The sequence below is a fragment of the Notolepis coatsorum genome (assembly GCF_963971535.1).
Source record: "Notolepis coatsorum genome assembly, chromosome: 1".
In the NCBI taxonomy this organism is placed as follows: domain Eukaryota; kingdom Metazoa; phylum Chordata; class Actinopteri; order Aulopiformes; family Paralepididae; genus Notolepis; species Notolepis coatsorum.
The window spans coordinates 8,613,316-8,625,086 of NC_140165.1; the positions used below are offsets into that span (position 1 = coordinate 8,613,316).

The 11,771-nt window shown below is 44.1% G+C and overlaps 2 protein-coding genes and 1 long non-coding RNA gene across 3 annotated transcripts in view; 2 read left to right on the forward strand and 1 right to left on the reverse strand.

Moving 5' to 3' along the window:
* The window catches only part of xirp2a (xin actin binding repeat containing 2a), a gene marked incomplete at its 5' end in the record, with an annotated part of 51,934 nt that extends 46,248 nt beyond the window's left edge, over positions 1–5,686 (reverse strand). The window contains one exon of the mRNA XM_084333822.1: positions 5,656–5,686. Within this exon, the coding sequence (XP_084189948.1) occupies positions 5,656–5,686 (31 nt within the window). The remainder of the gene's footprint in view (positions 1–5,655) is intronic.
* An 886-nt stretch (positions 5,687–6,572) lies between these two features.
* On the forward strand, positions 6,573–11,003 carry LOC311242686. Its single transcript, XR_014620629.1, has 3 exons — positions 6,573–6,707; positions 7,434–7,605; positions 10,889–11,003. It is a non-coding gene; the product is annotated as an uncharacterized lncRNA (long non-coding RNA).
* On the forward strand, positions 9,103–10,794 carry LOC311229303 (PWWP domain-containing DNA repair factor 3B-like; the record flags this gene model as incomplete). The annotated part of the gene is made up of 7 exons (XM_084315377.1): positions 9,103–9,159; positions 9,275–9,331; positions 9,492–9,536; positions 9,746–9,810; positions 9,889–10,093; positions 10,204–10,425; positions 10,765–10,794. Exons 2-7 carry the CDS (start codon positions 9,278–9,280, stop codon positions 10,792–10,794), a joined length of 621 nt encoding a protein of 206 aa, XP_084171503.1. The 5' UTR covers positions 9,103–9,159; positions 9,275–9,277.
* Positions 11,004–11,771: the final 768 nt, after the last annotated feature.

An 11,771-nucleotide genomic window follows, 5' to 3' on the forward strand; every position in this document is an offset into this window, starting at 1 on the left:
CTAAATGCATGTGTGCAAAACTGTTATAGTTGTTTATTTATTGATTTTTTAATATTGTGTGAGTTTATGTGCAAAATAAATCAACATTGGTTTTGGGTGAAGTGACACTTTAATGAATCAAATAACTTATCTTCCAAAGACATCAAGGAGCAACCATCAAAGGATCATTCTTCAGAGGAATTGCCTCAGACACACCTATCATTCTGCAACAGCTTAACAAGATTGGATTTTGATTGATCACTTTACAAACATTAGCCATTATGCTCAATACTACTGTAGCCTACCACCAGTCAGTTCCCAGTTCAATCCCAGCTCCTCCGGCAGTCAGTCGAAGTGTCCTTGAGCCAGAAGTGTCCTTGAGCCAGAAGTGTCCTTGAGCGGGCAAGGTGTGTGAATGTGTGAGTGAATGGGTGAATGTGAGGCATAAGTTGTATAGTGCTTTGAATAAAGCGCTACATTATATAAATGCATACCATTTACCAAATGCAGTCATTTAAGAACTTAACATTATTTTCAAATGAGATCTTGTAAATGCAATCCATTTACCATTATAAAATGTGTGGATATACTGCAGACATACACAGACAGTTTTATAAACTAACCATTTTGCACTGACAAATGCAGTTGGGAAAGTTTGATAAAAAAAATTGGACTACCACTATTGAGAACAAATTAAATATGTTTTGTTTGAATTTCAAAGGGCGATGAGCCACTGGGATGAAAAAGAAAAGTAACAGAAAGACTATTTCTTATCATCCAGACTAAACCATCTCTGGAATTTCTAATAAGGTCCAATCGACTGGGTCTGCAGCCCGAGGGAACAAATGTATTGAATCACTATGGGCTGAAAGAGGAAATACAGTGAGCTGCCTGCCAGAGAAACAGGCTTTTGATCTACTTAGGCAACGTGTGCGTAAAGTAATTACACATCCCAGCTTTTCTTTTCTATTCTAAAGGTTGGAGTGGGTCATGCACTATACCGAGATATGTGTATCAATTATCATGTCTGCAGTTAATGTATAATGTATTCAGAACTTGGAAACATGGGAGAAAGTCAATTGTACCCTGGTGCGCATGTGCACGCACACACACACACACACACACATACATACACACGTGCACACGCGCACAAATTAAGCACACATGCATCCATGCAAAGGCTACTTTTTAATAGTGCAGCATCATCCTCTAGTGGACACATGGGTACTGAATGACGGTAGGCTTAACAACATACTGCACAAAAAAGGGTGAGTGAGTGAGTGAGTGAGTGAGTGAGTGAGTGAGTGAGTGAGTGAGTGAGTGAGTGAGTGAGTGAGTGAGTGGTGGGTGAGTGGTGAGTGAGTGGGTGAGTGAGTGATAGTGAATAAAGAGAGTGAGTGATAGTGAGTGAGTGAGTGAGTGAGTGATAGTGAGTGAATGAGTGAGTGAGTGATAGTGAGTGAGTGATAGTGAAGAGTGATAGATAGTGAGTGAGTGAGTGATAGTGAATAAAGAGTGAGTGAGTGATAGAGTGAGTGAGTGATAGTGAGTGATAGTGAGTGAGTGATAGTGAGTGAGTGATGAGTGAGTGAGTGATAGTGTGAGGTGATGGAGTGAGTGAGTGAGTGAGTGAGTGATAGTGAATACACACACACACACACACACACACAAATGAATGAATGAATGAATGAATGAATGAATGAATGAATGAATGAATGAATGAATGAATGAATGAAAACTTTAATAAACAGATAGCAGAATGGGTACAATACAGTACTGCTCAATACATACAATTGTTAAGGGGATGCAGACCTGAGAAAGACGTTTGTCTTGTTTCCATCAGGGTCCCCCATTTGAAACACATGCATCCATGCAAGGGCTACTTCTTTATAGTGCAACATCACCCTCTAGTGTCTAGGCCCTTTCTCACTCACTCTATTCGTTTCTATTTCGTTCCGTTCCGCCCGTGCCGAGATCTGATCCGAACCCCCCCCCCTCTCCCCCCTCTAGTTTGGTGTACACACTTCATTCTGGGTGCGCTCTGGGTTTTGTTTACGGTTTGCGTTTTGAGCTTGTAAGCTTGCCGTAGTCGATGAGCAAAAGCACGGATGGGAGGGAGGGAGGAGTAGGGTCGAGCTGCAGACTCGGAGCCTCGAGGTCCAGATTGGTACTTCCGGCGGCCACAGGACTTCCGGCGGCCACAGACTAATGCGGAAGTATCTCGAAGTACGTCGACGTATCTCGAATTACGTCTGACGTTTCTCTACGTTAGCTAAGCGAACATTAAACGTTGTATTCATAAATAATATAAAATCAGCAGCATGGGAGGGCCGGGGGGAGGGGAGGTACAGGTAGTAGAAGACATAGAGGTACAGGTCACATAATTATAGTACAGTGGAGAAGTAAAATGGAATAAAAGGCAGTGTAAACAATATACAATTATTATTAACTCTAATAATAACACGCCTCGCGGGCTCATTAATATACGAGAGCCGTGGGTCTGCATTGTATAGAGCGGATCCCCCGGCCGTATTCAAGCGCTGGAGCGCTTTGCGATGGATCAAACTGTATTAATATAGTATTAAAGTAGTTGGCTAGTTGCGCGCTTCTGGCACCTCCCATAACAAACTCAGCAAGACTGACGGCTTCTCGGTTACAGTGGGTGACATATTGTCACAAGGAAAGATGAAATTACCTACCTGGGTTCCATCCTAGAGGCTAATCTTCCTGTGACAAAAGGCATCCAATGTAATAAAAAAAGTCAACCAACGAACGCGATTCTTGTACCGGATCTCCTCTCTGGTACACAAGTATACCCTGAAGACTCTAGCAGGAGCACTCATTCAAGGGTACTACGACTATGCTTGCACTCATGGTACCAAAGCACCTCAAAGGCACTAAAAAACAAATTACAAACATCTCAAACAAGCTAGTCAGACTACTACTTGACCTGACTCCTAGAACCCACCTCACCCCTGCCCACTTTGACAACCTAGGATGGCTTAGAGTAGACGACAGAGTACAGCAACTTGCAATGGGCCTGGTCTACAAGATACACTACGCGACCAAGGTACCCATGTACATGTCAAAATACTTCCCAAAGGTCAGTGAATACCACGATCACACACCAGAGGGAGCTCCACAAATCATGTAAAACCCAGATTCGGCTCAAACAAGGGACTAAACACGTTTCGCAATTTGCCACATCAATGTGGAACGCCCTGCCTAAAGCTGTAAAGGAATGTGAATCACTACCCACCTTCAAAAACACTCTCAAAAACACCTACGTGAGACTGCAATTCGAAACTGGCCCCTACAAAAGTCCTAACCTAGTTGTACAGTAAATGACCAAGTAAGGCTTTGTCAACATTCAATGTACAGTGTAAAATGTGTGTGTGTCCCCTACCCAACCCCCCCCCCCCCCACCTCCAATGTACAGCCCTCACCCAACCCACCCAACCCACCCCACCAACTCCTCCAATGTACAGTTTCTACGCCAAATGTATATACACTCCTTTTCTGGACACTTTTGTATCACAAACAGTACTGTATTTGCAAATCTGATATGTCATAAATGTATAGATGTAGCAGTACTGTCTATCTGTATGTCATGTATGTCATATATGTTATGATGAATTGAAAATGGGGGACCCTGGTGGAAACAAGACGAAAGTCTTTCTCTGGTCTGCATCCCCTTAACAATTGTATGTATTGAGATGTACTGTACTGTACCCATTCTGCAATCTGTTAATAAACTTTTCAATCAATCAATCAATCAATCCCGCAGTGCGCGCATACACACATACTGTCTGTAGCTATACAGTACGTGCAAATCGCACAGGTTGCCTCATCTCATCTGGCTCTGCAAATAGATCTAGAGTAGAGTCTGAATATCATATAATAGCCTGCTGATGATCTCTCTCTCGAGTCAAATCCATTCTGAGAACGGAATGCAGTGCCCCGCGACGAGGGTCTTGATTGATTGATTGATTGATTGAAAATTGTATTAACAGATCATGCTGGACCTACAAAAGGCCTTGACACTGTCAATCACTCCATTCTTGATTGAACATTTTATTAACAGATTGCAGAATGGGTACAGTACAGTACAGCTCAATACACACAATTGTTAAGGTGTGCAGACCTGAGAAAGACTTTCGTCTTGTTTACATCAGGGTCCCCCATTTTCAATTCATCAGGACATATATGACATAACAGATTTGCAAATACAGTATTGTTTGTGATACAAAAAGAGTCCAGAAAAGAGAGTATATACATTGACGTAGAAACTGTACATTGGAGGAGGTTGGGTAGGTGGGGGGGGACTGTACATTGGAGGTGGTTGGGGGGGGGGGGTGGGGGTGGGGGGGGGGGTCGGGTAGGAGGGGTGGGTGGGGGGGGGGACACTGTACAAGCAAAACTGTACATTGGAATATTGACAACCATATTTGGTCATTTACTGTACATTGGAGGGGGTTGGTTACAACACAGGAGCAGAGTATAAACAACAGTACAGTACTGTTTCACTTCCTGTACTGTTGTTTATACTCTGCTCCTGTGTTGTAACCCAACCCCCTCCAATGTACAGTAAATGACCAAGTATGGTTGTCAATATTCCAATGTACAGTTTTGCTTGTACAGTTGTACGTGTCTCCACCCCTCACCCCGACCCCCCCCCCCCCCCCCCCCCCCCCCCCCCCCCCAAGGCGAAAGTCTTTCTCAGGTCTGCATCCCCTTAACAATTGTGTGTATTGAGCTGTACTGTACTGTACCCATTCTGCAATCTGTAATAAAAGTTCAATCAAGAATGGAGTGATTGACAGTGTCAAATGCCTTTTGTAGGTCCAGCATGATCTGTTATACAATTTCAATCAATCAATCAATCAATCAATCAATCAATCAATCAATCAAGACCCTCGTCGCGGGCACTGCATTCCGTTCTCAGAATGGATTGACTCGAGACTCGAGAGAGAGAGATCATCAGCAGGCTATTATATGATATTCAGACTCTACTCTAGATCTATTTGCAGAGCCAGATGAGATGAGGCAACCTGTGCGATTTGCACGTACTGTATAGCTACAGACAGTATGTGTGTATGCGCGCACTGCGGGAGGTGGCCAGAAACGCGCAACTAGCCAACTACTATTATTACTACTATATTAATACAGTTTGATCCATCGCAAAGCGCTCCAGCGCTTGAATACGGCCGGGGGATCCGCTCTATACAATGCAGACCCACGGCTCTCGTATTATAATGAGCCCGCGAGGCGGTTATTATTAGAGTTAATAATATTGTATATTGTTTACACTGCCTTTTTATTCCATTTTTACTTCTCCACTGTACTATAATTATGTGACCTGTACCTCTATGTCTTCTACTACTGTACCTCCCCCCCCCGGCCCTCCCATGCTGCTGATTTTATATTATTTTATGAATACAACGTTTAATGTTCGCTTAGCTAACGTAGAGAAACGTCAGACGTATTCGAGATACGTCAGACGTACTTCGAGATACTTCCGCATTAGTCCTGTGGCCGCCGGAAGTCCTGTGGCCGCCGGAAGTACCAATCTGGACCTCGAGGCTCCGAGTCTGCAGCTGGACCTATTGGGAGGGAGGGATATCGGTAGCTTGGATAAGTAGCCTAGCAAGCCAAGCTAATAACACAGCAGCCTACTGCCAAACAGATCCCTCTCGCACTCGCTCATTGCTGTTGCACTAGAGGAGCGCTGCTGCTGCTGCTACAAATCACGACACCCCCCCGGCTATTGTCGATGATGTCACGCTCGAAATGTTAACACAGGAAGTGTTCACACGGAGACTGGAGAATGGATGTTGATATAAAGATACAAATAACTAATAAATATGAAGCTATATTTGAACCTCTGTTGTCAAGCCTTGTCAATATAACCCACCCCCCTTTTCTCACGAATGGAACTCTGTTGTAGAGCCCGCTTTTGATCGTTTTGCAGGGTTAACAATATCGCTAAGCTAACGGCTAACGCTAACGTTACTACACATGCAACATGCTCGCATCGATTATATTGAATGTCATTGATCTACTGGTCGACTGAAAATGTAAACGGGAATGTCTTAACACGACTGCGGACTCTGGATGTTGATATAAAATGAACAAATTGCCAATAAATATGAAGTTATATTTTATCACGAATGGATGGTGTTGTAGAGTCCGCTTTTGAGCGTTTTGAGCGATCTACTGGTCGACCACGGCCGACTTGTTGGGCACCACTGGTCTAATAGAAATAAATGCATTGAACAAATGTATAGACATAGCAATGGCAAACAACATTTATGACGTTATGTCAGCACCAGGCGCCACGCCCGTGAAAAGGTACAAGCTCGCAAAGCCACACCCCCCGTTCTCCCGGGATCGACGAGTAGGGGGTATCTGCAGCGCCGCAGAGCCAGTCTGGACGAGTAGGGGGTATCTGCAGCGCCGCAGAGCCAGTCTGGACGGGTATAAATGGTCTGGAGAAGTATAAGTGGTCTGGACAAGTAGTTGCGAATGGGGGGGGGGGGCGGAGGGCGGGCGGGAGGGAGGGGCGCAATGTGTATGCGCATGCGTGTGGACTAGAGCACGTGAGAGTATAAAGAGTCCATTTTTTTCGAACTCTTTCTCACATCACAACAAGAAGAAGAAGACGAACTCTTTCACAGTGTGGTGTGCGCGCACTGCGCAGGCAGAACAAGATGTCTTTCAGTAAAAATGTAAGTACCTATTTCGCTATTTTGGACATTAGGTTTGCTTATCAAGGCCACCACAGACCACCTGTGCAATTGAATTTAATTAGCTAACTGGCTCTCTCTTTCTCTCTCTGCTCTCTCTGCTATCTTTACTAAATATAAACGTGCAAGTACATGGTGTAGTAGGACTGCTATCTTTACTAAATATAAACTTGCAAGTGCATGGTGTGTATAGGACTGCTATCTTTACTAAATATGTAAAAATGTAAGTACCTATTTCGCTATTTTGGACATTAGGTTTGCTTATCAAGGCCACCACAGACCACCTGTGCAATTGAATTTAATTAGCTAACTGGCTCTCTCTTTCTCTCTCTGCTCTCTCTGCTATCTTTACTAAATATAAACGTGCAAGTACATGGTGTAGTAGGACTGCTATCTTTACTAAATATAAACTTGTAAGTGCATGGTGTGTATAGGACTGCTATCTTTACTAAATATGTAAAAATGTAAGTACCTATTTCGCTATTTTGGACATTAGGTTTGCTTATCAAGGCCACCACAGACCACCTGTGCAATTGAATTTAATTAGCTAACTGGCTCTCTCTTTCTCTCTCTGCTATCTTTACTAAATATAAACTTGCAAGTACATGGTGTAGTAGTAAGCCATCTCCAAGTGGGCAAGTGATGTGGTGATTAGAGGCACAACCTTTTATTCATATTTTGAAAGTAATTATATTCTCTTTTTTCCAGGACCACATAACGATACGAAGAGGCCAGTCACTTCCACCAGTAGTGGAATGCAGATCCTGTTGCAGCAACTATCACTGCCCGTTTTGTGCGCCTTCCCTTTTCAAGCCTGCCAGACTCGGCAAAGTGCAGAGCCATTTGCAAATCCATTTTTCAACAGTAGTTATCCATCAAGGTAAAGTTAGACATTTCTCCCATTGCCTCTGGCAATGAGCATAACTGAGCCGACGCATACGGTGGTCATGTATAATAATAATGGTCAGTGGTCACATTATGCTTTTATTACTTTTCATGTTTGTGTTACAGAATACACTATACACAAATGTGGATTGGACTGCAGACAAGGCTATCACTACCACTGCCCCTACTGCCAGGCAACAATTGTAAGAAAAAAAAATGCTTTGCACCATATATTATCATGCAAGCCCCTGCTCAGATGTGGATTGGACTGCAGACCAGGCAGCCCAGACTATCATTACCACTGCCTCTACTGCCAGGCAACATTTGTAACCAAAATACAGGCTTTGGTCCATATATCATCATGTAAGAGCCAGCCCTCCCCTCAACCACCTCTGCCCTCCCCTCAACCACCTCTGCCCTCCCCTCAACCACCTCTGCCCTCCCCTCAACCGACTCTGCCATCTCCTCAACCGACTCTGCCATCTCCTCAACCGACTCTGCCATCTCCTCAACCACCTCTGGCTGCAGAAACATCCCCAAGTCGGGCCAGAAGGCGGCCAGTCATTCAAAAGAAGTGTCCGATGTGTAAGATTACCATGAACGCCAGAAATATGAAGAAACACATCGAAAGGAAACACACGGATCAAACGCATGACATAACAGCAAGGCATCACCTTACCAGTGAGTGCATAGATTCAAAGAATAGAATGTTCATAGTATTCAAGTCATTCCAGGGGGCGAGTACTCCACTGCATGTCGTGCAAAAATTTGGGGTGGAAAACATTGATGTTGGTTGTGAGTCACAGGAGTGCCAACAAAATATGAAGTTGGCATGGCTGAGTGGATTCAACTCCTTCAAGTGTATACATCTGAGGTCACTTGACTATTGCACATCCACGTTGGGTGACAGGGGCACACGTCCGCCGTCCTTGGAGAATAGCACAATCCACGTTGGGTGACAGGGGCACACGTCCACCGTCCTTGGAGAATAGCAGAATCCACGTTGGGTGAGAGGGGCACACATCCACCGTCCTTGGAGAATAGCAGAATCCACGTTGGGTGAGAGGGGCACATGGGTGAGAGGGGCACATGTCTCCCGTTCTGGGAGAATAGCAGAATCCACATTCCCACAGAAACCTGACTGACATGCTGTGCTTATTTTTACATACCCATTATAGGTATTGAAGCCACCCATACAGGAGATTCTATTATTGGACTCCAAATACATAGAGCATACCTCTGGCTTTGGCGATGAAGACTACAGAACTGTTTTTAGGTACACGGATGAGAGCTACTGTTTGTTGTGTTCATATGGCATTTAGATGGTTCACCGATGAGAGATGCTTCCCTTGGGGGGGAGGGAGTGCAGAGACTCAAACGCATCAGCGACCCAACTAACTGCGTGTCTGTCTGCATGAATAAAGACTTCTCAAAGTCCAGTTATTATACTGATATCCAATAATTAATTCTGCCCCCTCCCTCCCTCAGGCGTGTTGCACAGGGCATAGATCCTAGACCCTGGACTGAGACCACGGCCTATGATTTGCAGGTGAAAAGCTAATACAGTCATTACTATTATCCCCATGATTTCTGCCATTGTTATGTTGTAAGATAACATATGTATAAAGCCCCCATTTTCTTTTCTTCTCTTCTTTCATTTCTAGCACATGTTCATTCCAAGACAAACAAATGGAATTGACTGTGGGATTTTTATGCTTATGGTAAGATTGTTTCATATTGGTATACATTGGTTTTACCCTTGAATATATATATATTAAGTCTATTGAAGACGCAGAACATTACATATAACTGCTGCTGGATGCACCACATTTTAGTGGAGTTAGGAAATTAAAAGCGCTCTTCCCCCTCCCCTTTTTTCAGTACACCCTTTGCATTGTCGCCAACACCCGGTTCCAGTTCACAGAGGTCTGTATTTCCAACCAAGTAAAGGGCCTATGTAACACATATGGCACAACTTGCAAGCAGAGATACTTGTGATTGCAATTACTTAAAAATACCACTTCATATCATTCTCATGACATCATGCCATTGCCTACCAATATAGCTCAATTGTACAACTCGTTGGCCATTAATGATAATCCCATGTTATTGTTTGTCATGTCTGTGATTTTTAGTTGGACATTAACTCAATTCGTGAGTGGTGGTGTACTCTACTAATGGAGCGCTTCCAAACTGAGGGGTACGTTACAGTATCTTAGAGTATAATTAGTCAACATGTGTTGAAGCAATAATAACTTATTTTTTCATAATTTGAAAGGCACGGCAAGAGGTTTGCCCACAGGACCAGGGAGTCGAGGTGTCTGCTCCAAGGACTGCTACAACCTGTTTACAGGGTGCCTCGGACTTCAAGGATTACTACCAGTATCCCACAACACCTCCAGGTTGCCATGGACCGCAGTGCTGAACAAAAAAAGCTGGTGGACTTCATCATCACAGCACATCGGACTAAAGAACACCTAAAGGTACAGTATGTTGGCACCTGTTGCCAAATCTGTGTTTACCAAGCCCATCTGACTGTCTACAATGATTTGATCCTGGACGATTCTCTCTCCTTGCTTTTCTGTACTCTCAGGCCATCGTAAGTGGCAGAGAACCGTCAAACTGGTTGCAGAAGTACATCCAGATGTCACCAAGCAAGAAGCGGTCATGGTCAACGTGTGCCCCAGTCTATTTTCAGGACGACTGGCATCAAAACGCAGTGTTTGACTTCTTGTCAAACATCCTGGCCAGCACAGTCTCATCTGTACCCATCCTGGATAATGTAGCCTATATCCTTGAGGTCTTGCTGCCTGAGGTGAATTTGTATGATATTTTTACTTTTCACTATGTATGAAACAAGCCTTTGTTGAGAGATTTCAATTCTAATGTGTGCAGTTATTGAAAAATAATGCATGATCCAGGGGCTCATTTACTTCTGTCTCATGGGGTAAACTGTAATCTTCTCTCTCCATGACAGGCCACTATAAGCGCTATTGCAGCAGTCAATGAGGTCACCAGTAAGAGGGCTGAAGAAATCTTCTGGACCCCAGATGTCGACAAAAGGCATGCCAACATTATCCTAATCATCAGATTCGTTTTTATTATCTGAAACATTTTCTCTTTTAAATGTCTTGTTTTGAATTTATTGTCACAGTATGTGTTGTCCTGGTCATATCGCTATTAGACCTAACTATGTATAGTGGTACAGTGTAGAATTACCAGAATATTGCATTGTCAACCTTTTTTTACATTTTGTATGTTATGCTTTTTCATATTAGTGAGCGGGAGGCATTCGATGACAGAATCGACCGTGAAAGGAAGAAACAGCGCTGAACTCGGCTGCAATGGTCCTCACGCACACCAAACCCTGGCAGCACATCACCCCCACCCTGCAAAAACTCCACTGGCTCCCCATCAACTACCGAATCCCCTACAAGAGCCTCCTCCTCCGCAATCATTCGAGTTTTTTTTTATTATCTTTTCCCCCCCCTCCTTTTTCCGATTTTTCTCCCATCCCACTGTTAGTCGTTATGCCAATTCCCAACCCCCTTTCTGGTTGTTGTGCGCCCCCCCCCCCACTACTGTTGGTCCGAGAGGCCGGAGACTGTCTCATGCTTTCCTCCGACGCATGTGCGGCCAGCCTGGCAGCGCAGATTCTCACTGGGAGAGTAACGTGTGGAAGGTCGCTGTTGTGAAGGATCAGATTAAACCGAATATATATATTTATTTATGGATATATATTTAATAGTATTTGTATATCGTTCGATATCCCTTGTATATTCATACACTGAATATCCCTTTAGTCTACTACAGCCCATAATAGTTCATTCTCTCATTGGACAAGGACCTGGCGCCAGCAGACAAGCCCCTTGAGTCAAGTTCAATAGCGCCGACGAACATGTCGTTACTAGCCCCGGTTCCGCGTAGGAATACGGCTACCGAAATACGAATGGTACTATTTGTTCACCGCGCATATAAATATGGCGCAAGTAAATGTAGACGACCCTTAGTCCTTTACCCTCCAACCTAGTAACAGACGTGAAGCCTCACCCACGACCAGCGTGTGGTGCAGTATGGTCTATTTGGCCCCAGAATAGGCATTGAGACCTCGTGTAAATTAATAGCTGAATTGTCATAGTTTGGCACTGTACCGTCGAGTGG